Source organism: Carassius auratus, chromosome 2 (genome assembly GCF_003368295.1).
Source record: "Carassius auratus strain Wakin chromosome 2, ASM336829v1, whole genome shotgun sequence".
Classification (NCBI taxonomy): Eukaryota; Metazoa; Chordata; class Actinopteri; order Cypriniformes; family Cyprinidae; genus Carassius; species Carassius auratus.
In genome coordinates, this window is record NC_039244.1 from 965,511 (window position 1) to 990,843 (window position 25,333).

Here is a 25,333-nt window from a genome sequence, read left to right on the forward strand (position 1 = left end):
CCTAACCCTAACTCTAACCCTCTCTAAACCCTAACCCTAACCTAACCTAACCCTAACCCTAACCCTAACCCTAACCCTAACCCTAACCTAACTCTAACTCTAAACCCTAACCCTAACCCTAACCCTAACTCTAACCCTAACCTAACCCTAACCCTAACCCTAACTCTAACCCTAACTCTAACCCTAACCCTAACCTAACCCTAAACTAACTCTAACCCTAACCCTAACCCTAACCCTAACCCTAACCCTAACTAACCCTAACCTAACCCTAACCCTAACCCTAACCCTAACCCTAACCCTAACCCTAACTCTCTAACCTAACCCTAACCCTAACCCTAACCCTAACCCTCCTAACCCTAACCCTAACCCTAACCCTAACCCTAACCCTAACTCTAACCCTAACCCTAACCCTAACTCTAACCCTAACTCTAACCCTAACTCTAACCCTAACCCTAACCTAACCCTAACCCTAACCCTAACCCTAACCCTAACCCTAACTCTAACTCTAACTCTAACTCTAACCTAACCACCCTAACCCTAAACCCTAACCCTAACCCTAACCCTAACCTAACCCTAACCCTAACCCTAACTCTCTCTAAACCCTAACCTAACCCTAACCCTAACCCTAACTCTAACCTAACCCTAACCCTAACTCTAACCCTAACTCTAACCTAACTCTAACCCTAACCCTAACCCTAACCCTAACCCTAACCCTAACCCTACCCTAACACTCTAACCTAACCTAACCCTAACCCTAACCCTAACTCTAACCCTAACTCTAACTCTAACCCTAAACCTAACCTCTCTAACTCTAACCCTAACCCTAACCCTAACTCTAACCCTAACTAACTCTAACCCTAACTCTAACCCTACCTAAACCCTAACCCTAACCCTAACCCTACTCTAATCTAACCCTAACCCCTAACCCTAACTCTAACTCTAACCTAACCTAACCTACTCTAACCCTCTAACTCTCTAACCTAACCCTAACCCTAACCCTAACCCTAACCCTAACCCTAACCCTAACCTAACCCTAACTCTAACTCTATCTAATCCTAACCTAACTCTAACCCTAACCCTAACCCTAACTCTAACCCTCTCTAACCCTAACTCTAACCCTAACCCTAACCCTAACCCTAACCCTAACTCTAACCCTAACTCTAACTCTAACTCTAACCCTAACTCCTAACCTAACCCTAACCCTAACCCTAACCTAACCCTAACCCTAACCCTAACTCTAACCCTAACCCTAACCTAACCCTAACCTAACCCTAACCTAACTCTAACCTAACTCTCTAACCCTAACTCTAACCCTAACCTAACCTAACCCTAACCTAACCCTAACCCTAACCCTAACTCTAACCTAACCCTAACCCTAACCCTAACCCGGCCTAGACGAGGGCTAGGTTGGGGGAGCTGTTGTACTTTTCCAAATCTAACCCTAACTCTCTAACCCTAACTCTCTAACCCTAACCCTCTAACCCTAACCTAACCTAACCCTAATTTAACTATGACATTAACCGTCTTTGATAACATGGCAGTCTGGCTGAAACAATACTTTTTGGCAGAGCACGATGCTGGGTAGGGATTACCGGTCTGCGACCTTCGAGTTGTGGTCTGGTTCGCCGATCTGGAACAAGTTCAGTCAAGAACTTTGTGTTCTCATATCTACTTAGATCTAGATTGAGTGCTGGAACAAACTGCACTCTCAAGCTAACCGCCATAACCTCAGCAATTATGAACCCAGCCGGTTCAACTCGAGCACTGTGAAACTTAAGGGTGAAAAAATTCAGAGCCTAAATTTAACCAAAAACATAACTTTCACTTTTTTAGGCCCCAATGCTTAGACAAGCACAGCTCCTAGACCGGAGATGATCTCATGCGATATGGTATAGTCTGACAAGCGTGGGCCCGTGCACCTTTCCCTCAGTCTCCCTATCCCAAACCGGCCTAGACGAGGGCTAGGTTGGGGGGAGCTGTTGTACTTTTCCAAACCTAACCTAACCCTAACCCTAACCCTAACTCTAACCCTAACCTAACCCTAACCCTAACCCACTTAAAACAACTGGGGTTACGTCTCTTATTAAGTTCCTTTTTTACTTTATATAGGGAGCATCAGAACCCAGGATTGTCACAAAAATCAGTTTTGTTCTTTTCCCTGGAACATCATCGCATCCCCTGCCAACTTTTATTTTTTTCCCCCCGGAAAATTTTAATTTTTTAACCCAACCACAACAACCAACAAAAAAAAGTCCTCTCCTTGGACCAACTTCTTAAATATATAAAGCCAAAACACTCCATGAACCAAATCAAAACCTCAAAAAAAGGAAGAAAATTCTCTCCAACTGAGAATCCCACTTCTTAATCCGCTGCAATATAATCTAGCCAGTGCCGGAACATGGCCACCGCTGTTTGTTCCTTCCAGTGGACCTTGTCCCCCTCCGTTTTAAATCTTTCCCTGGTTAGCAGTGGGATACCCTGGCCCACCTCCTCGATACACTCGTTAATCATGTGCAAGTTCTCCACCTGCCTCTGCTGGATGGCCTTCTTTACTGAGGCCTGGTTCCCATCCTCCCGGTTATTTAAACCAAATGCCAGAACCACCTTTCTGACCTGGTCTGACACTGGGGTCCTACGTTTGACCACATTAAGTGCCTGGGCCAGGTTCCCTCCAGGATAACAGTGCACTTCTACCCTTTCATCCTCTATGGGCACAAACCGTCCCACATATGAATCCCCCAGGATAACCACGGGCCTACTGGGGACCAGGCTCCAGTTAGAATGCTTACTGGCGTTGCCCCTGCTGTGACCCCTTCCCCTTCCTTCTCCTTCCCTCCTGGTCCCTGTTCGATACCCTTCCCCTCCATGATCCCCTCCACCTCCACCGTTGCTCGGGCCAGGGTCGATTCAGTGACCGTCTTTAGGTCCTTACGGGCCCACCTCATCGCCACCTGCCATGCCTCCCTCCAACGCCTCCCTGAGGCCTCCTGTAATTCCACCCTGGCCCCCTCCAGGGCATCACAGTAGTGCCCATGTAAAATGTCCACCCCTGTATGAAACCAGTTTTTGGCATTGCAAAAAAAATAAATAAAAAAAAATAAACCATTTGGTGGTCATAGAGGGTCAAGAACCTATTAAGGCTCTTCACCAACCTCCGAAACTCAAGGTCTTCCGCCATCTCAAATACAATATCTACAACACAGAGAAAATCTGTCCTGACTTTACCAATCAAGGCAAGAAAATCCTGAACTGGACTCTTCCACTAGGCCTAATGCCCTATATATCCGCCTCCCCCACCCCTGGTGCAACCAATGTACTATTCAAATGATTCTTCCCAATAGAAGACTGGGCTCCAATTAAGACCTGTTAGCCCCAGGCCACCTGCCCTGCGTGCTGTCCAAGTGGACCCAGGGAGGCTGGATACTCACCGTGCAAGTGACCCTTCGTTAACACCGCAAGGTAGCCAGGTCACCTGAAAAAAAGTCTTGTCCAAAGCCCAATACCAAACTTAAAACCTCCTGCTTAACCCTTTTTTGGCCGAGAACGTGAGACTGGCGGATGCACATTTCTGAACACCAAGCTTCTACCAGTCCACCCCTCTTCAAAGTTCATGCATTTTAGAACTGAACAGACATCATCCTTTCCAGGATAACCGTCAGATGTCATAAACCTTTGCCCAAAAATCCCTTGTCTCTTTCATGGACCCCATACCTTGTCCTATTAACCTCGTCCATGGTGACGACATAAAAACTTCATAAAACAATAGAAAACAGAACCCTGCAATGATCGGGACACAAACCTGTTTCCCCTTATCCTAAGTCCATCACTCCACCACTGATCCAACCAGCCACACACAATGCTGTCTCCTTAAGTGAGGGCTATTTCCTGCCCTTCATTCTATGAGGATTTGGATTAGAGTGTGAATCAGTTCAGGGCTAGTTTCTTTCCTTTTATAAAACAATTGAAAACACAACCCTGCAATGATTGGGAGACGAACCTGGGTCCCCCCATCCAAAGCCCATCACTCTACCATTGAGGCAACCAGAAATTAATCAAGGCTATGTCCTGCTCATCATTTCATGAGGCTTAGGATAAGAGTGTGGATTAGTGCTAGGTTAGGGTTAGGTCAGTTAAGGTTTTGATAGGGTTAGGGGGTTAGGGTGGGTTAGGGTAGGGTAGGGTAGGGTAGGGGTAGGGGTAGGACCAGGTTAGGGTTACAGTTAGGGTTAGGGTTAGATATAGGGGTAGGGGTAGGGTAGGGGTAGGGTTAGGGTTAGGGTTACCTTATAGTCTTTAATAGTAATGTATTAAAGATTAGTAGAGTAATATTAACATTAGTAAGCTAACATAAGCAAACTTATTTTACCAATGGAACCTTTATCCAACAGGTATCAGAAAACAGGGTTTAATATATGAAAAATACACTTTAATCCCCAGAAATTTCATTTGACCAGGAGTCCGCATTTTTGATTAAGCTGTCAAGAAAGCTGATTTTAAACATTAGATACAGCTGTTTATTAGTGACAATATAGTTTTATCATGATAAAACTATATAGTCTTGTCAGACATATTTGGAGAAGCACAAATATAATATAATTTAAATAACCATCATTTGAAACTTCTAGGAGGGAGGGCTCAGTGTGATGCCCCACATTATTCTTTCCTGCTACCTCAAATCAGCTAGATTGAGGTAAATGTCCACTATAACCTCTTCAGCAGTGTAGTTAAGGATCATAGAGTGTTTCGGCCTTTTAATACTACACACTGTCACACTGAGGCTGGCCCATGATCAACCCCAAGCGCGTCTTTTGTAAACAATTGTTAATCGAGCTTGACCAGATTCACAATTGCATGGTAGAGCTCTGCGTTAAGTTTTAATATTAACATGAGTTTTCAATTTACACTAGTCATTAGTTAAGAGGTTGATTAGATTCTATTGATAGGAATTTACCTGCTCTTATTATCTGATCGTGGTTGTATCTCTCTATTAGTCCTATTGGATCTTAGTGCTGCATTATTGCCACTATTGACCACAACATTCTTTTGCATAGTCTTAAACACTTTGTTGGCATTAATGGAAGTGCATTAGAATGGTTTAAATAGTACTTGTATGGCCACCATCAATTCGTAGCTGTGAATGAAGAGGTGTCATATCGGTCACAGTATGCAGTATGTGCAGTATGGAGTACCTCAAGACTCAGTACTAGGGCTGCTACTCTTCACAGTTTTCACTGTTATTGTTTGGAAGTTTTTGCTCTCTGTCCTGCAGTTGCCACATTTCAGATTTCTTTGCCACTTAGTTCTCATGCAGTTCACCACGCCTTCAATTAGCCTCAATTAGCCACAGACTTTATTAGGCAGCACCTGTATACATAGCATCATCCCTTTGTTCATGCCACATGGAGGAATCCTAGTGAGTTGCTGCTGGAAATGCCGTGTCTCCTGCCTTGTGTGCGTTACTGAACTATGTAAGTTCCATATGTTTCTACTGTTAGAATGAACAGTTTAACTTGGCTTCTATTGTTCATGTGGCTTACTGTGGTAATTGTAAGAATATGTGCATTTGAGTATTTATAGGCATGATCGGTTCATTAATTACGGGGCAGAGAAAATGTATGTATTGACTTTGTTTGTAGGCTATCTAGCTAATTTCCTGCAATCTAAGTTCTTGTACAAATGTTTATCCTTCAAATGAATTGTGGCTTTGTATTGTAGCTAATTGTATCCCATATCCTTTTTCCTCTTAGAAACCACACACACACACACACACACACACACACACACACATACTCACAAATACATACCTAATAAAGGAAAGAAGTTGTGTAATTGAAGTGACTGGACTGGACTGTTCTTACCGACACCTCCACTGGTCTCAAGCCAGCCACCTGCATAACCCTCTCAGAAATCTTTTTCATGGTCCTTCGAGCCGGAGTCAATGATGACCAGTAGAGATGTCCAGTCACTCCTTGCCTTCATTACTTCAGCGTCCTCATCGCCAAGCCCTGCGTCCTGTACGCTATGATGACTGTAGCTGTGTCCAAATTCAGGGTCTGCATCCTCCTTAGGATCCTTCCTACCCGGTTGAAGGAGGATGGGTCCTCCGACGACCGCAAAAACCGGAAGTCGGTGTTTGTGAATTTGGACAGCCTACCCTTCTTTCAGTTCCCTCCCTTAACCGTTGCTCATATCCTGTCGCCTAGCAACCGTGACAGCGCCAAGCAAGACGCCGGTGAAAAGCTCATCGTTCTCTCCCCAGAGCTTTATAAACACTTCTGTCTCCTCTTTCGTCCTTAGAAGCGTTAAAAACAGCTTCAATCACTAACAAATAAGCTCTGTGTAAGGGGATATTCACACAGGCAGTAAGGAAGAAGCTAGTTTACAAAAGTAATTGTTTTTTTTTTTTTTTTTTTTTTTTTACATATACACGTACACATGTAAAAAAAAAAATGCTTAACGCTAAAACAAAATGCCTAACTAGAAAACCACTGAAAACATATATTTTTGAAAAGCCAGTTTTTAAAAAACATCGAAAATAATACTCCTCCCCCACTCCGCTACTGCTCGCTTCGTCCTGCCGAAAAGAATAATGGGATAGGTAGGACGCGAAAGGATCCACCACACCCATCCTTCGAATTCGGGGAAAAGGAGGACGCATTTGTGGGCCGCATTTGAAGGATCCTACGAATTTGGACAGCCTTCGTCGCGGCGCTGTGACGTAACATCCTTCAAATGCGTCCTCCGAAGGATGTAGACCCTGAATTTGGACACAGCCTGTGTCATGGATTATGATCAGCGGCCACGACCTTCTGCTGCAGCACTAGAGCCACCACCGCTTCCTTCAGCAGGCATCTGTGGCGTTGGACCTCAGTATCAACCACAGTATGAGTCTGAGGAGGAGGAAGAGCCACCTCAACTATCCAGCGAGGAGGATCAAGAGGAAGAGCCGGAACCACCGGAAGAGCTGGAGCCAGCAACATACCCTCCTTCATCTGTCTCTTATGGAAGAGCCCTAGCCCCTGAATACCCACATGACCCTCAGGTAGCCCCAATTCCTGACCCTCAAACTGAGCGTTTACAGCAATTACTAGAAGAAGTAAGAAATCAAGGTAGACTAATCCAGCGTTGTATGCTTGGTAAAGGCCACCCCTCACAGTCTCGTTTAGTACTATCCTCTGAAAATCTTGGCCCTCAGTTAGTAGCATCACAAGCCCAGCATGCTACAAAGCTACCCCAGGCTACCACAAGTGATTCTAAGCCCTTTTCTTCACTATCTCGAGAGCAGTCTTATCTACCTCTTGTAAGCCATGCCCCTGCCATTCAGCCCTTAGCTCAGTCCTGGCAGCATACGAATCCTTCTGATCATAGTCAGTTCCCTGCTACTTGTCAAGTCCCAGTCTCACGTAATCCTTTGCTCCCAGCTCATATGTTGTCACCTCAAATTTCGCCTAGAGCTATGACCCATTCTGCCCCGCCAGCATCCCAGCCTCGTAATGTGCACCCTCCCCATCTTACTTCTGCAGCTCCACCAAGCCATTTAGGGTTCCACCAAGCTCACCCTTCAGGCCGACTGCAGTCATATAGCAAGATAGAAGGTCCCTCATTCCCTGATCTTACTAGAGAGGATGAAAGTCAGTATATGATGTTAAAGATGGCCCTATTCAACCTGTTGGACCCAGGAGAGTCAGAGCAGTATAAATATCACATCTTATTGGATCACTTAAAGGTAGATCAGGCGAAGCGGCTTGCCTTAGCTTATGTTTATGCCCAAGATCCCTATACTCAAGCTATTCGGGCCCTAGATGAGCGTTATGGCCAACCCAGACAGCTTGCTCTGAGAGAGCTTCGGGCTATAATGGAGATGCCTGTTATCCGGATAGGTGATGGTAGAGGCCTAGATCAGTTTTCCCTTAGAGTACAGGCTTTAGTGGGTCTCCTCCAGTCCATGGGCCATGAAGGTCTCTCTGAGCTTACCTGTGGCTCACATGTTGAGCGGCTATTAGAGAAATTACCCAGTGAGCACTTTTGTCAGTTTAAGAGAAGCATGAGTTTGAGCAGACCAGGCCCCCTCTCCTATAACCTCTTAGACTTCTCCTCCAGGAAACCCGCTGCCAACCTAGAAGGGAAAGAACCCTTCAGCCTGTCCGACCAGGGCCACCACCCTCTCATCCATTTAGAGCTACAGCTATACTCCATGGTAGCAAGACTTCCCAAGTGACCTCCCCTAAAGTCCAGATAGCTCCTCATAGTGCCAGTCAGCTTCCCTTCAACACCACATTCACACGCTGTCCATTGTGTGCTTACTGTAACTCCCCTGAACATCATGTCAGTAAATGTGATGACTTTCTCCAACTCACTGAAGATCAGAGAATTAGTTGGATCACAGGACAGAAACGCTGCTGGAGGTGTGCACGAGACCACTTTGCAAACCAGTGTGATCTGAAGGGACGCTGCAACCAATGTAATGGGAAACATCTGCAGGTCCTATGTAATATAAACCAGAGGCAAGTGCAGAATTTCTACCTAGATCATCCTAGCGATTGTAATAAAGTGCTGCTGAAGGTAGTAGAAGTGACCCTGTGGAATGGAAACAAGTCTTTAGATACTTATGCTATATTGGATGATGGGTCAGAACGTACGATCCTTCTGTATCCTGCTGCCCAGAAACTCCAGTTGGTAGGAGAGTCTGAGAGTCTGAAGCTGAGGACGGTGAGACAGGATGTCCAGACTCTAAATGGTGCCGCCGTGTCCTTTACCCTTATTCCAAAGGCCCATCCAGAGAAATCCTATGCAATCAGGCATGCCTTCACTGCTGATCAGCTTTCTTTGTCCGAACATTCTCATCCTGTGAAATCCCTCCAGCGGCGCTACAATCATCTCCGGCAGATTCCCTTGAAGCAGCATGATAACGTAAGCCCCCTTTTACTTATAGGAGCTGATCATACCCACCTGATCACTCCAATACTGCCTGTAAAGTTAGGGCCCCCAGGAGCCCCTGTAGCAATTAAAACCCGTCTCGGCTGGATGTTACAGGGCCCTGTTAGAGATATTGTTAGTTCTCCCTCCACTAAGTGTCATTATATTTCCTTTAAATACCCACCTGATGACATCCACCATAATGTGCAAAAACTGTGGCAGCTGGACCCCGTACCTTTGAGGAACACAAAAATGGTTGTCCGCTCGAAACAGGACCAAAATGCAATTCACCAGCTGGAGACCCAAACCATTCGAATTCCTGTTGATGATGTACTACGGTATGCCGCACCTCTCCTCCGAGTAGATCCCTGGCTCCCCCTAAAGGCCCCTAAGGAAGCAGTTATGTCACGTCTTCGCAGCTGTGAGCGGCGATTGCTTCAAAACCCCCCACAGGCGGAGACCTATATCAGAGAGATTGAGAAGTTAGTTGATGCTGGGTATGTCAAGACCAAGAACAACCCAGCTGACGATCTGACTAGAGGGAAGCAGCTGTCTGATCTAGGTAAGCCTTGTAGGTGGAACCAGGGACCTGCCTTCCTCCTAAAACCCCCTGATCTTTGGCCAATTAACCCCAGAATAGATCAGGCCGAAGATCCTGTAGAGCTGCGTAAACCTAGTTTTTTGTGGTGCCGTATTGCTTGGCCGAAGTCCCTCCATCTTTGACCCTACTCAATTTACCACCTTTCAGGACCTCCTTGACTCTACAGCTGCCTCCCATAATGGGGTGGCAAAACCTCCTGCAACACCATCGGCAGCAACTTACCTTAATGCAGAGATTGCCATCCTAAGACCGACCCAGTTGGATTCCTTTGGAACTGATTTGGCATGCCTTCAGACCCACAAGCCTCTTCCACATTCCAGTCGTCTTCTCTCCCTTGCTCCGGAATTAGACCCAGTGTCAGGTCTTATTAGAGTAGGTGGAAGGTTACGACAAAGTAGTGACCTGCCCCCTGATGCCATACATCCAGTAGTCCTGGACCCTGCTCATCTGATCACGAAACTTATAATTAAAGATTGTGATGACCACCTATATCATTCTGGTCCAGAGAGGCTATTTGCTGAGCTGAGGAGGCGATTCTGGATCCTGAGGGGTCGTGAAGCTGTCAGGAAACATCAGCACAGGTGTGCTAAGTGCCAGCAGTCCCGTGCCAAACCCCTTATTCCCCAAATGGCCGATCTCCCTCCTGCTCGCCTCCGCAAACCTCCCTTCTATTCCACCGGAATAGATTGTTTTGGGCCCTACACTGTGAAAGTTGGACGGCGAGTGGAGAAAAGGTGGGGAATTATTTTCAAATGCCTGACAACTAGGTGTGTACATCTAGATCTACTCAGTCATATGGATACAGATTCCTTTTTAATGGCACTAAGGCGCTTTATAGCTCGTAGAGGTAAACCTTTCGAGCTGCTTTCTGACAGAGGTACCAACTTTATCGGAGGCAACCGAGAGCTACAGGAAGTCTACCGATCTCTGACCCCTGATCTCCAGGCAGTTCTGGCCAAACAGAGGATCTCCTTCAAGTTCAATCCCCCACACGCACCCCACTTTGGCGGGATGTGGGAGCGTGAAATACGTTCAATCAAGACTGCCCTGCAGACCACCCTTGGTGCCCAAGCTGTCACTGAAGAGGTGCTACGCACAGTGATGATTGAAATCGAAGGTATGCTCAATTCAAAACCCCTAGGTTATGTGTCTTCTGACATTGCGGATCCTGATCCGGTGACTCCAAACCTGTTGCTTATGGGGCGGCATGACTCTTCCCTCCCCTTAGTCACGTATCCTGATTCTGAGCTGTGCAGCCGTGGTCAGTGGCGTCATAGTCAGATTCTTTTTAGATCATTTTTGGGCCCACTTCCTCAGAAATTATCTTCCTTCTCTCCAGTCTAGACCGAAGTGGCGCACTGACAATTCTAACCTCCAGCTAAATACTGTTGTTCTCATTATTGACCCTCAGCTCCCCTGATCCCTCTGGCCAGTAGGTAAAGTGATTTCCCTCCATCTCGGCAAGGACGGCCGTTGTAGGGTTGCAGATGTCCAGGTGGGGGACAAACGGTATACAAGACCTGTTGCCCACCTCATTCCACTCCCTGCCCTACCTGAACCCCCATGACCTCTCACTCTAGCAAATTTGCGAGGCAAATTTGGGGGCGGCTGTTTGGAAGTTTTTGCTCTCTGTCCTGCAGTTGCCACATTTCAGTTTTCTTTGCCACTTAGTTCTCATGCAGTTCACCACGCCTTCAATTAGCCTCAATTAGCCACAGACTTTATTAGGCAGCACCTGTATACATAGCATCATCCCTTTGCTCATGCCACATGGAGGAATCCTAGTGAGTTGCTGCTGGAAATGCCGTGTCTCCTGCCTTGTGTGCGTTACTGAACTATGTAAGTTCCATATGTTTCTACTGTTAGAATGAACAGTTTAACTTGGCTTCTATTGTTCATGTGGCTTACTGTGGTAATTGTAAGAATACGTGCATTTGAGTATTTATAGGCATGATCGGTTCATTAATTACGGGGCAGAGAAAATGTATGTATTGACTTTGTTTGTAGGCTATCTAGCTAATTTCCTGCAATCTAAGTTCTTGTACAAATGTTTATCCTTCAAATGAATTGTGGCTTTGTATTGAAGCTAATTGTATCCCATATCCTTTTTCCTCTTAGAAACCACACACACACACACATACTCACAAATACATACCTAATAAAGGAAAGAAGTTGTGTAATTGAAGTGACTGGACTGGACTGTTCTTTTTAGGGGAAGTCGTGGCCTATTAGGGGAAGTCGTGGCCTAATGGTTAGAGGGTTGGACTCCCAATCAAAGGGTTGTGAGTTCTAGTCTCGGGCTGGACGGAATTGTGGGTGGGGGGAGTGCATGTACAGTTCTCTCTCCACCTTCAATACCACGACTTAGGTGCCCTTGAGCAAGGCATCGAACCCCCAACTGCTCCCCGGGCGCCGCAGCATAAATGGCTGCCCACTGCTCTGGGTGTGTGCTCACAGTGTGTGTGTGTGTTCACTGCTCTGTGTGTGTGCATTTCGGATGGGTTAAATGCAGAGCACAAATTCTGAGTATGGGTCACCATACTTGGCTGAATGTCACTTCACTTTTACCGACACCTCCACTGGTCTCAAGCCAGCCACCTGCATATCCCTCTCAAAAGTCTTTTTCAGTTATGCTGATGATACTCAGCTCTATATTTCTTTGCGGCCCGGTTAAACACACCAATTTGAAAAACGAATGGAATGCATAGTCAATATAAAAAACTGCATGACGAGTAATTTCTTACTGCTAAGTTAATGTTAATTATAGGACCTAAAAACTCTGTATGTAATAACCTAGAACACGGTCTAAGACTTGATGGCTGCTTTGTCAATTGTTCATCATCAGTTAGAAACCTAAGTGTTCTATTTGATAGCAATCTTTCCTTAGAAACCCATGTTTCTAGCATTTGTAAAACTACCAAAAAAAATTGTAAAAGCTTTCCCATCTCAAAAATATATATACATTACGGCCTATGCTCTCAATGTCAAATGAAGAAATACTAATCCATGCATTTATAATGCTTCATTGGGTGGTTGTTTTGCACACTTAGTGAAAGTGACATTCAGCCAAGTATGGTGACCCATACTCAGAATTTGCGCTCTGCATTTAACCCATCCGAAATGCGCACACACACAGAGCAGTGAACACACACACACACACTGTGGGCACACACCCGGAGCAGTGGGCAGCCATTTATGCTGCAGCGCCCGGGGAGCAGTTGGGGGTTCGATGCCTTGCTCAAGGGCACCTAAGTCGTGGTATTGAAGGTGGAGAGAGAACTGTTCATGCACTCCCCCCACCCACAATTCCGTCAGGCCCGAGACTAGAACTCACAACCCTTCGATTGGGAGTCCAACCCTCTAACCATTAGGCCACGACTTCCCCAATAGCTTAGTAAACAAACTAAGCTAGTACAAAATGTAGCAGCAAGAGTTCATACTAGAACCAGGAAGTATGACCATATTAGCCCAGTCCTGTCAACACTGCACTAGCTCCCTGTCAAACATTGTATAGATTTTTAAATATTGCTTATTACTTATAAAGCCCTGAATGGTTTAGCACCTCAGTATTTGAATGAGCTCTTGTTACATTATAATCCTCCACGACCGCTGTGTTTTCAAAACTCAGGCAATTTGATAATACCTAGAATATCAAAATCAACTGTGGGAGGCAGATCCTTTTCCTATTTGCCGCCTAAACTCTGGAATAACCTACCTAACATTGTTCGGTAGGCGGACACACTCTTGCAGTTTAAATCTAAATTAACAACCCATCTCTTTAACCTGGCTTACACATAACATACTAATATGCTTCTAATATCCAAATCTGTTAAAGGATTTTTAGGCAACATACCTGGGGTTATGTTTGTTTTCTTCTAAAAGAGATGAAAAGTCATCAGTTCTAGCCGGTTTTAATGCTTTTCTTTAGGATAGGTTACTTTGCCGCCAAGCAATACGAAATACCTTTAGTTTTATTTTCCTCCAGCTGCGCTCCATTTTTCGGGCTGCTCTTTAGGTTGCGAGTATGCTTATTATACCATGGTGTCAGATTGGTTTCCTTAACCTTCCTTAAACATAAAAGGAGCAACTGTGTTTAAATTGCTAGAAAAAGAGAGAGTCCATAGTTTCTGTTACAACAAGTTGTTCTGAGGTTTTGCATATGCTAAGGAATTCGATACATCAGGAAGATAACTTAAAAAGCAGTCTTTTGTGGTAGTGTTAGGGTTAGTGATGGTTCTACCATACTTGAAACAAGAAGCAGAATTTACAATTTTGGCTATTTGAATATGAGTATGATTTCGACAATAAGTAGGTCCCAAAACCTGTTGTCTAACCCCAATAGAGTTCAGAATATCTATAAATGCTGATCCCAGTGCATCTTTTTCATTATCAACATGGATATTAAAATCACCAACTATTAAAATCTGCAGCCAGAACTAACTCGGATGTAAAATCACAGAACTCTTTAATAAAGTCTGTATGGTGGCCTGTTTACAGTAGCCAGTATAAACATCACAAGGAATTTATCATTAACATTTGTTTCTCTGGATAATGTTATATGAAGCACCATTACTTCAAACGAGTTATACTTGAAGCCTGCCCTCTGAGAAATCATGAGAACATTGTTATAAATTGAAGCAACACCTCCCCCTTTGCCTTTTAGACGCAGCTCATGTTTATAACAGTAATCTTGGGGGGTGGAATCATTTAAAATAATGTAATCATCAGGTTTTAGCCATGTTTCTGTCAAACAGAGCACATCTAGATTAGGATCAATGTACAGGAATCCCTGAGCTAGACACACCCAAAGCCATATCTAGAGCCCTAACATTATTTCTGTCCTCATTTTAAGTTTGGATGCGTGTCTCTAATTTTGAAATCTTCTCTGTCAGGCTAATTATTTCCCTACATTTATCACATGTGAATCCCTCATCAGTGACAGAGATAGATAAACTGTACAAGAGGTACAAATAACAATAGCAGGAGAAGCCATTACTCATCGTGCTTGATGAAATATTCTTACCACAGTTGTTTGACGAACTTGTGAAAAACTGGAGAGAGAGAGGAGAGGAGAGGAGAAAAGAAAACAGTGATAGGTTAGAATCAAAACGCTAATGACAAGCTAACAAGTGCTGATGCAATGCAGGTGTACTGCACTCATGGATACAAAATAAAAGTGAATGATCAAAATTAATCTGTTTTGTGTTGTTTAAGCTATTGTGATCACTGTTGTTGCTTTCCAAACAAACGGATCCAAGCACCAATAGGGTGACCATATGAGCCATTTTCCCAGGAAAAGGTCCTTGCCAGGATTTTTATATTGCCAATTTTGGCTGTTTGTGCAGTGCAGATCGATCATTGTATGACATTCATAAGAGCTATAAAGAGCAGAGAAGACGGATCCTTATGCATTCAAATCACTGTCTTGGTACTTTGGTGTCATACAATGATCGGTGCACAGCGACGCTTCAAGTTGAATGAACGAACAAACACCTAACATGTACATGTATTTGCATTGCTTTGATCGTTCTCTGTAGATCTCACCTTCTCACACGCCATGATTGGTTGATTATGTAACATACCTGCATGTTATTGGTCAAACTACTTTGGATATTTTAGGCAATATAGAAATCCTAGCAAGGATACATCCTGGGAAAATGGCTCATATGGTCACCCTAAGCACCATTTCATCTGCCATAAAACATTGAAACAACCACAGACACAAGTTATTTATATACGATCATTTATTGGGCATTAAACACACAAAGACTGCAAACACTCACCAGTTTCCATTTTCCAGAACCAAACCTGTACAATATAAAACCTGGGACTTTTACCCCCTACCAATTTCAGAATGGTTACATCCTGGGGTGGGGCTAAGAGTATAAAATGGCTCCCACACAGTCAGTCAGTGTGGGTTGTTGTAGGAGTTTGTGTAGTTGGTATACAGAGTAAATAGTGTTTTCTTGCTTATGGGGGTTTAGATCAATTGATTTAGCTGAACTAGCTTGTAAATACTTTGTATATAGTATATATTTTGTACAGGGTATTATTTTATTTTTGATTGTTTTCTTACTTTTCCACCGTGTCTTTCACCTTTCACCTGACTCTAAGCAGCTTCTGAATCACTTTTGCCTCCTATCCCCCCAGTCAAATCCTAACAGACACAATCTGTTTGGTTTAAAGCGCAATATAAATAAAGGTGACTTGACTTGACTTGACTTCACCTGACTTGAATTGGCATTTAAGGAGTTATGTCATAACAGAATGTCTGAATTTAGTAAGTCTATGGAAGATGTAGAAGTTTTTACTGAGTACTGCTGAAGAAGTAATAGGTAAGAAGAATGCCGGTAACAGAAGGAAAGCAATTCCATGGTGGAATGAGGAGTGTAGTGTAGCATTGTTTGTGTAGCAATATTCCTAGCTCTTCAGTGGATAAAATAAGTACGGTCAATAAGATCAGTAATGTGTACAGACCTTTTCAGTTTTACATTTTGCTAAGTAGAATTTCAACAGCAAGGCAAGATATGATTTTTTTGAGGTGATGCAGAGTCTATTTAGAATAAGACAATCTGTTCTTATGGTAAATTTCCTTTGGGTACCATCACATATGGGTGTGGAAGGAAATGAGGAAGCAGACCATCTTGAAACATGACAGTCTCTGAAACATGCACAAATTGACATTAAAGTGTCAATGAGTAAAGCAAAAGTAAAGAGGTTAATTGTAAATAAAATCCAAAATGGCATGAAACTGGTTAACAAATATTATTATTAACAAATGTGGTCACACAGAATCAGTAGAATATGTACTTATACAGTGTGATTCCTATAAAGGAGCAAGATTTCAACTAATTTAAGCTTTAAAATTGTTCAGAATATATCATTTGTCACTTCAAGTTATGTTATGAAATGACACAAACCGATCAAGAATATTTCATAAATTAATTATTTTCTTCAAATACATTTAAATTGTATTAAATTCTATTCTATTATTTAGTTCTTAAAGAGCCACACAGATGGGAAATCAAAAATTACCTGTATATCAGTGTATGATGTAGCTGTCCATCTGTGTAAACAATGTGCAAATAATTAAACCAAAAAGTACACGATTTATAAAGTTTTTTTATAAAGTTTCTAAAGTAAGGAGTCGACTCTGAATCGCTGAAACAAGTCGTTATAGATTTCAAATCTTTTGCCCATCTCTATGTACGTCAGGAGAACATTTTGCATAATAATCTCCACCTACCGTCTTGGGAGAAACAAAACTCAGTATGTGTGCTGTCTGCAGCCTGTCTGCGCTGATCGTCATGTACAAACACGTCATTAAAATGAAGTGTAACTCCGTGAATACTCATGTAGACATTGACATGTCTACTTTAAAACTAAACAAGTGCTGCCGAAAACAGATATTCTGTGATAAAGTAATCCATATGAAAACAACGCAATGTCTGTTTTTCACGTCCCCCTTCATTGTATCTAATGTGACCACGCCCCCGCGCTGAACCAGCTATTCAGATTCAAACTGAAGCGCGGCTTGAATACACCCACATAGAAGACAAAGCAGCGAGACTGTTCAAGTTTTTTATTTTACTGTTTGCCTCGCGATGAGAGGAATAAGACATAATTCACCGCAAACAGATGCTAACGCATGGTTTAGCGTGGAGGTGTGTGCGGAACAACCAATCCAAACTGCTTATGTTAGTTGACCAATCAGAACACAGTATGCTACAGAAAGGTGGGGTTTAAGGAAACTGAATCTTTTGAACAGCTTCGTGCGAACCGTTTGGAGATCTCTGAGAATTGAGGTAATTTTAAAATGATATTTTGACAAAATCACAATGTTTTTTTAACCTTGGATGGATTTAAACCTAATGTACAGGACTTATAAACAGTGATAGGAAGCTTAGAATTTTCATCTTACTGGCTCTTTAAACTTTCAATCATTATGCGCTCCACACTCCTATCCAGTAGGTGGCGGTAATGCATAATTTCAGTTGGTTTGCCAACCGCCATTAACACCAGAAGAAGAAGACGGCGTCTCTAAACATTCGGCTCACCGTTAGCAGTCAGATTGTAGCATGTTTATACAGTTCATCCGTTCACAACTGTGGAAATAATATTAATTGTTATTCATCTGCGGTAATGAATACTGATCGAACTGTTTTAATTTTTGCTTTGCTGCAAACACTATTAACACATGCGGTTCATGTTATGATAAGTTCTTCTGAATGTAAATGATCGATTAATCAGCATGCTAAAAGCTAGCAAACTCTAGCTTATAACACTTATGTGACATAGAAACAAAAATAATATCGGAATAATAACTGAGCATACTCATCTAGTAAGCGTTTAACAACGGTCACACGTTCCTCTTGCTGTTAGTAGTGTGTGTAATGTTTTGTGGGATTGGTTGAATGTGCAGTGACACTTTCTGAGTTTAGAAATGCAGCAGCCCTTGTTTTGCTCGAAGTGCATCCTACAAGCTCCATAGTGAAAGATTCATATATAATTTGTCAAAATATAAAGCTAAGTAATGCTCCTAAAAGGTATAAACAGCACTGTGCATCAGAAATTTTGCTTTTAATGATATTTACATTGAATTTACAGATTTAATATAGACTTGTTTTCATTAAATAAGTTTCTGTTGAATTATCCTTCACAGTTTAAAGCTTTTTTGTAGATATGAGTAATTTCTTGTGAAGGGCCATTCTAAATTTTCTGAATCACTGATAATCAGTTTAATTGTCCGTGTGACAAAGTGTTTGCAGTAACACATTTGTTACACCATCAGTAACACTTCCTCATAATGTTAGTTTGTTTGTGTGTAGAGATCTGATCATGGGAAACACCAGCGATCGAGTGTCTGCTGATAGACATGGAGCCAAGACGCATCGCTCAGACAGCGGAGGTCATAAAGACCTGGAGCCCGGCAAAATGATGGACAGCACGGACGACCCCAATATTTTCAACACACGTGGACCAGAATCTAAAGTATGCAAGCACATATGATGGTATAAAAAAAGAGTTATGTTGTTACAACAAATGTCTTCACATACTCGCCTGCATCTGATGATTTTGACAATATTTTATTATCTATTCATCGTTATCATCACCATCTTCCAGCCTCTCTCTGACAGTTAAACAGACTATTAATTTGTAAAAAGTAATCAAGACTTTGTTTCATAAATGAAATCAGAAATGATTCGCTGACCTCGTGTGAAACAGCACTTCATTATCATATCCTCCTAGTCAAACACAGCTGTGTTGTGCAGGCGGCGAGTGAGAAGGACTTCGCTCCAGATCTAGAGGACATGGTGAAGACGAGTCCACAGGCTCGACCCACGGTGATCCGCTGGGCCGGAGGAGGCAAGGAGGTCTGCATCACCGGCTCCTTCAACAACTGGAGCAGCAAGATCCCCATGAATAAAAGGTATCTGTGCACTCGTCTTTCTGCAGCACAAACCTCCATAATGAACAGAAGGTTGCATGTTGTTATTTCATGAATTAAGCTTATGTGAATGTATTTTCAGTTCTGTTAATTTTTTTTTCAAGCCATAATGATTTTGTAGCAATCTTGGACCTGCCCGAGGGTGAACATCAGTACAAATTCTTTGTTGATGGCCAGTGGCTTCATGACCCCTCTGAGGTAACTATATCTACACCACATTCTGCATTCGAACAGTCACATGACTTTTGAACATGGCTTTTTATTGTATGTAATTGCGAACAAACATGAAGTCAATTATGGAGGTTATAAGGGCACAGTCTGTTGCACACAGACGAGGAGCAGCACGTGTGTGTGGTTAGGATTGATGTGTATTCTGCTCTCACACGCTCAAGCTTAGGGTGGCCGTCTAAATCATCTCATGACTACAGCCAGAGGTTCACTTCAAGAATGATCAAAGTGGATTTAATTGGACTCAAGTTGGGTGAATGAAAGAAACCGAAAGCACACAGAAAGAGATGTTATTCGGTTGTTAAGTGATGACATAAGAAGCGCTGCTTCCGGGTCCAAGCCTCAACTCGCTTCACTTGAGAAAACTACCACAGCAGCTGTTTATGAGCACTTTTTATTCAGATTAAAGATAAACATTTTCAAACTTACGGTGTACACTACAGTCTCCAAGCTCACAGCGTCCAGAACAAAAATCATTTTTATATTTTCTTTGTCTGGCTATCTGGGATTTCGGTATGGAGATAAATGTTAGGATAATAATTTTTTTCGTAGTATTATGTCACATTGTGAGTCTATATTAGCACGTTTCGTTGTGTTCTCGTGGTATCTGAGCGTTTGGATACGGAAGCGGTGACACGTGACGTCAGACTTAACAAGCGGGTGATCCATATTATGATTTAATGAAACTGTAAAGCCATGTCAGCTTTAAATCATGAGGAAGTCGTCTCCTAATGGTTAGAGAGTCAGGCTTGCAACCTTAAGGTTGTGGGTTTGAGTCTTGGGTCGGCAGGGATTGTAGGTTGGGGGGGTATGTACAGCGCTCTCTCTTCTCTCTCTACCACGACAGAGCTGTCCACTGCTCCGGGTGTGTGTGTGTGGGTGTGTGGGTGTGTGTGTGTGTGTGTGGCCACTGCTCCGGGTGTGTGTGTGTGTGTGTGTGTGGGTGTGTGGGTGTGTGGCCACTGCTCCTGGTGTGTGTGTGGCCACTGCTCCGGGGGTGTGGGTGTGTGTGTGTGTGTGTGTGTGTGTGTGGCCACTGCTCCGGGTGTGTGGGTGTGTGTGTGTGTGTGTGGCCACTGCTCCGGGTGTGTGTGTGTGTGTGTGTGTGTGTGTGTGTGGGTGTGTGTGTGGCCACTGCTCCTGGTGTGTGTGTGGCCACTGCTCCGGGGGTGTGGGTGTGTGTGTGTGTGTGGCCACTGCTCCGGGTGTGTGTGTGTGTGTGTGTGTGTGTGTGGGTGTGTGTGTGGCCACTGCTCCTGGTGTGTGTGTGGCCACTGCTCCGGGTGTGTGGGTGTGGGTGTGTGTGTGTGTGTGTGTGTGTGTGTGTGGCCACTGCTCCGGGTGTGTGGGTGTGTGTGTGTGTGTGGCCACTGCTCCGGGTGTGTGTGTGTGTGTGTGTGTGTGTGTGCCTGCCCACTGCTCCGGGTGTGTGGGTGTGTGTGTGTGTGTGTGTGTGTGGCCACTGCTCCGGGTGTGTGTGTGTGTGTGTGTGGCCACTGCTCCCGGTGTGTGTGTGCCCACTGCTCCGGGTGTGTGTGTGTGTGTGTGTGTGTGTGTGTGTGTGTGTGTGTGGCCACTGCTCCGGGTGTGTGTTCACTGCCATGTGTGTGTTCACAGTGTGTGTGTGTGCTCTTTGGATGTTTAAATGCAGAGCACTAGTTAGATCCAAGCCATAAAAAGACATGTTTTACTGAAAAATGCAAATCCTCCAGCAGAGATTGATGTCAATGTGCACATTATCAATGCTTTGGGACAAATATAATGTAGTGGAAAACCAGGTGTGGTGCGGCAGGATTCTGAAGCTGTGTGCCGCTGGTGTGTGAACACACTGTGTGTTTGAGTTTGAAAGAAGTGGTGCAGTGTTTCTCATCCAGTGTGATCCTCTGAAAGATACAGAGTTAAATCACCACCAGCACAGTCTGAGCAAACTACAGTTAGGGTTTAAAATAAGCACAAACTGAAACTGAAGGAAATGGGGTTCATCTGTTTACTCTAAATAAAAACTCTTTGGTCTTTTCACCATTCCCTAACCCTCATGTCACTGAATAACCCTTTTCTCAGCATTAGCAGGAGATGTTCAGCTTATTTTTTACATGTCATGCATCACCATCGTAATCTGCTGTGCTTTACAGAACGAAGAATCACATGATCGTTCCTTTGAATTGAAATGCATGATTTGTTTTCTCTTCAGCCGGTTGTCACCAGTCAGATGGGCACCATTAACAATCTGATCCATGTGAAGAAATCAGATTTTGAGGTGTTTGATGCACTGCAGGTGGACTCTCTGGAGTGCTCTGATACATCAGGTAAGAGCTGTCTGTGAGTCGTGTTAGAATAACTAATTACACGCATTTATATGCACAATCACTGTCATGGATGTCTGTTAAAAGATCCAGCAGAAAAAGCCAGTGTTGATGTGGTGATGTGTTGTGTGTAGATCTGTCCAGCTCTCCTCCTGGGCCGTACGGACAGGAAGTGTACATGTTCAAACCTGAGGAACGCTTCAAAGCACCGCCCATCCTGCCTCCTCACCTCCTACAAGTCATACTCAACAAAGACACCAACATTTCAGTGAGAATCCTCTCGGTCTCAGACTACTTTACATGTAGTATTGCCAAAGCTTCCGGGCAAAAACATATGCCAGTAATGGTAATAAAATAGTGTATCAGTTCATAATTAAAGTGTCATGAAACCTCAAACCACATTTTGGAGAGGTTAGCAGATATAAATGGGTTGCACATCAATGGATAAACAATAGCACCAATTAGGTTTATTAATAAGGGGAAACTAGTAATTTATTTATTTTTTTTTCTGAGCCATTTAGTTTTTTCTGGTTTGGAAAGCAAAGTTGATGCTGCTTTACAAAATGTGTGTTAAAAGTCTTGACCGACTGGAAAACATCAGTTCCCTTTCAAGGGAACTTGGAACTGCATCCTCTAGGGGTCGCTATGGGGAACGCCTCGTCGTGACCCGTGTCTGAAGCATACATTGACAAAAACACCAACAACATGTTAGCGTGCGACAGCCCATGACTTCACTACCGGTGCGATTATTCAGAACAGACTAATGAATATTGCTACAAGTGTGATTGCATCATATAATTGCTGTTAATAATGTTCATCGTCTACACACTGATTGGCTACATCTTGTATTATTTTTTCAGAAAAGTCCTGTTATATGCACATAAACTGACAGTCACCACTGATAAGCTACTACTAATTACTACTACTACTGTTCATTTTCTGTAAAGTTGCTTTGCGATGATTTGTATCGTAAAAAGCGGTATACAAATAAACTTGAATTGAATATAGTATAAATCACCGGGAGAACACGTCATTCTCTTCTTCGTCTTCATTGGCTGTTTAGGGGTGCATGTTTCTCGCCAGAGAGTTTGCTCTGATACCTGCGGGTCACACAGCTTGTGTGCTGTGTGTGTGTGTGTGTGTGTGTGTGTGTGTGTGTGTAGTGAAGAGCAAGTGCGTTCAGCTCTCGAGGGAGTTGGATGCGCTCATTGTGATGCATTCGCCGGATTACTGAGGGGATGTGAGTATTTCACCATTTACCCGAGTTTGTAGACAACATTTGCATGAGTACGTTTGACTCTCGCGGGAATAGTGTCGCATCCACTGCAGCAGTTTTGCTCACGCTTGATTTCTGTGGTAATCTATCGGTTGGGCAGAGAGTGTTTAGCTCACGCTGGAGCTGAATGTGGTGAGAACATGGAAAGGGTCTGACAGGAAATTTATCAGTACCCTATCAGTAATTTCCTTTAGTTTATATAAGAAATGTATAGTGGTCTGTCTGCAGTTGTTGGACAGATGGTTTATATCATGTTCTTCTCAGAAAACCACAGTATGCTCCACTCCTTCTTAAAAAAATGTTAAAAAATTAAACAAAGTTCATTCTCATCCGCATCCACAGATTCGAGTATACTAGTTATGCCAACATGGAGGGGCTGCGTGAGAATGATTATGAGAAGATGCCGTGCTATCTCTCCAGAGGGGAAGCTTCTTCTCTTAAGATGTAAGTCTTTAAGGATACATCTCGCCTTTCAAACGTTGAGACCTCTGTCAAGACAGTGATTGAGATGTTCAGGTGCGTGCTCAGCGGCCTTCAAATCCTTCGTTCGACGAAGGTCCAGGTCTGAGCCTGTACGACCGTGGGTTCCTGTGTTTCTCGATCTGAGGATCAGAGGTGGGCACAGAAGGATAGTGTCGTGGCTCGGGCTCATCACACGCCTGCGAGTAGAAGGAATCACGGTTCAGAGGGAGACAGGGAAGATAAGAGATGTGATCCAGACGAGGCATCAGCACTTTCATCCAGATTAGAGTGATACTTGAGTATCTACTCATTTCCTTCGGGGGGTTTAACATCTGCCTTATCTTCCCCTTCCTAATTCCCCTGTAACCACCATCTCTTCACCTGACCGAGGTTAGCTAGGAACTTCCTGCATTAGTTTCCTGTGCTGGACCGATGATGTTTGGTGGGTTCTGTGGCTTCATAGTAACCACCTTCCGGCTCTTCAGCGAACCGTGTGTGTGTGTGTGTGTGTGTATATATTTATTTTTTTTTCACTCACATTTAAATATTAATGAATCTGTATAGTTGTCTAAGTGTCTTGTAGGATTCATGAGTCTTTTTCAGATCTGAGATGTGAATGAGCAGTGCTAAAACAGGGTTTTATGACAATTTAAACATTCAAGAAGATATTAATGATCTTTGCTTGTTTTGTAATTAAATTTAACCCATGAGCTCTGTTAGCAGTCTGTTTTGTGTGTTTCAGTGTGATCCTGCCCTGCTGCCAGAACCCAACCATGTGATGCTCAATCATCTGTATGCGCTCTCCATCAAGGTACATTAAACACCTCTAACACAGCCGTGTGCTGCCAAACGCTCTCATATGATGCTAAATAACTGATCGAATGTATTCTGTCTCAGGATGGTGTGATGGTTCTCAGCGCAACTCATCGTTATAAGAAGAAATATGTGACATCTCTTCTGTACAAGCCAATCTAATGAGCTGTGAATGACGCATGATCTGCTGTCCTCATCCTCTCTAGTCCAGATTGCACTATAAACCCGCGATATGTATCTGTCCGCTTGAGACTTCATCTGCAGTGTGTGTGTGTGTGTCCGTGTGTGTGTCCTGTCATCACACATTCACACAAGGACATCTAAACTTCCTGTTTCCGTCTTAGCTGAAGCATTTTGCGATTACAATCTTGAGGGCCAGAGTTTTATCTGTCCAAAGCATTTAAAAAATGTTGTCGAAGAGGATTCATATATTTGAATCCTGCTACAGACACAAGGAGTTCACAAATAAAAGTGAGTTCAATTTTAGAGTTTAACCAGATGAACATTTGAACGAATCAATGTATGCTTTAGAAGTGTAATACTTCTTTTTAGAAACCGAGGTAAAGACATGGATGTGTATGTGTCTATTTTCAGAATGAAAGGAAGTTTGAGCCAAACACACTGGCATTTAGTATTTTCCTTCCTAACAGAAAAAATCACTTCAATACTTTCACGTTGGCACTGAGGTGCTTTTAGCAGAGTTGCGTTGTGACTTAATCAAAAGGAAATTTTAAGCGATTTACAACAGCATCAGAGTGGCGCAGATAGATCTTGAACTGTGTGTGTTTTCTGGAGTTTTACTGCATGTGATTTGAATTTCAACGTGATGCTGTCAGACGAGCACTTTAGCGGTTTCACTGTGACAGACAAACACATTCTCTTTATGTTATCAAGCAGGAATGTATTTTTGCGTCTGTCAAAAACATTATTTATGCTAAACACTGTATTGGCCAAACACATGTGTACTGGACTCTTCAGCTTAACGGTTTTGTTCCAGTGGCGTTCGGGACAGATTTTTCAGGTCAGTCTAGTTCTACAACATCAGTGTCTGGACAGAAAAACTGTAATTCTCTCGAATGTTGTTTCAGGTGTAACCTAAAGATTCATTTTCACTGGAATCCCCGGAATAGACCTGTTAATCTCCATCCACATATGTTTGGCCATAATATGTATGATGTTTGTGTTAAATATTTGCGGTGTGAAATGTTTGGTTTTGTTGCTTTTACCATCTCTGGTCATCAATATTAAATTGCAAAAACAGAAATGTGATTCGTGATCACATCAGG

At 43.3% G+C, this 25,333-nt stretch overlaps 1 protein-coding gene across 4 annotated transcripts; it reads left to right on the top strand.

Moving 5' to 3' along the window:
* Positions 1-11,335: 11,335 nt before the first annotated feature.
* On the top strand, positions 11,336-25,311 carry prkab2 (protein kinase, AMP-activated, beta 2 non-catalytic subunit). 4 transcript variants are annotated; one of them, XM_026276481.1, is made up of 8 exons: positions 11,336-11,356; positions 18,346-18,508; positions 18,790-18,947; positions 19,070-19,163; positions 21,385-21,499; positions 21,631-21,764; positions 23,977-24,045; positions 24,132-25,311. In XM_026276481.1, exons 2-8 carry the CDS (start codon positions 18,356-18,358, stop codon positions 24,207-24,209), a joined length of 801 nt encoding a protein of 266 aa, XP_026132266.1. In that variant the 5' UTR covers positions 11,336-11,356; positions 18,346-18,355; the 3' UTR covers positions 24,210-25,311. The 4 variants fall into 4 exon arrangements, with proteins under 4 accessions (XP_026132266.1, XP_026132256.1, XP_026132247.1 ...); XM_026276471.1 differs by lacking the exon at positions 11,336-11,356 and adding an exon at positions 17,524-17,656 and having other exon boundaries at positions 18,331-18,508; XM_026276462.1 differs by lacking the exon at positions 11,336-11,356 and adding an exon at positions 17,524-17,656.
* Positions 25,312-25,333: the final 22 nt, after the last annotated feature.

Bases quoted from the DNA above. Each gene is read 5' to 3' on its own strand.
- prkab2 (XM_026276481.1), top strand. From the start codon at position 18,356: ATGGGAAACACCAGCGATCGAGTGTCTGCTGATAGACATGGAGCCAAG. The intron at 19,164-21,384 runs GTAACTATATCT...TTTTCTCTTCAG, and splicing joins GGCTTCATGACCCCTCTGAG to CCGGTTGTCACCAGTCAGAT. The intron at 21,500-21,630 runs GTAAGAGCTGTC...TGTTGTGTGTAG, and splicing joins GGAGTGCTCTGATACATCAG to ATCTGTCCAGCTCTCCTCCT.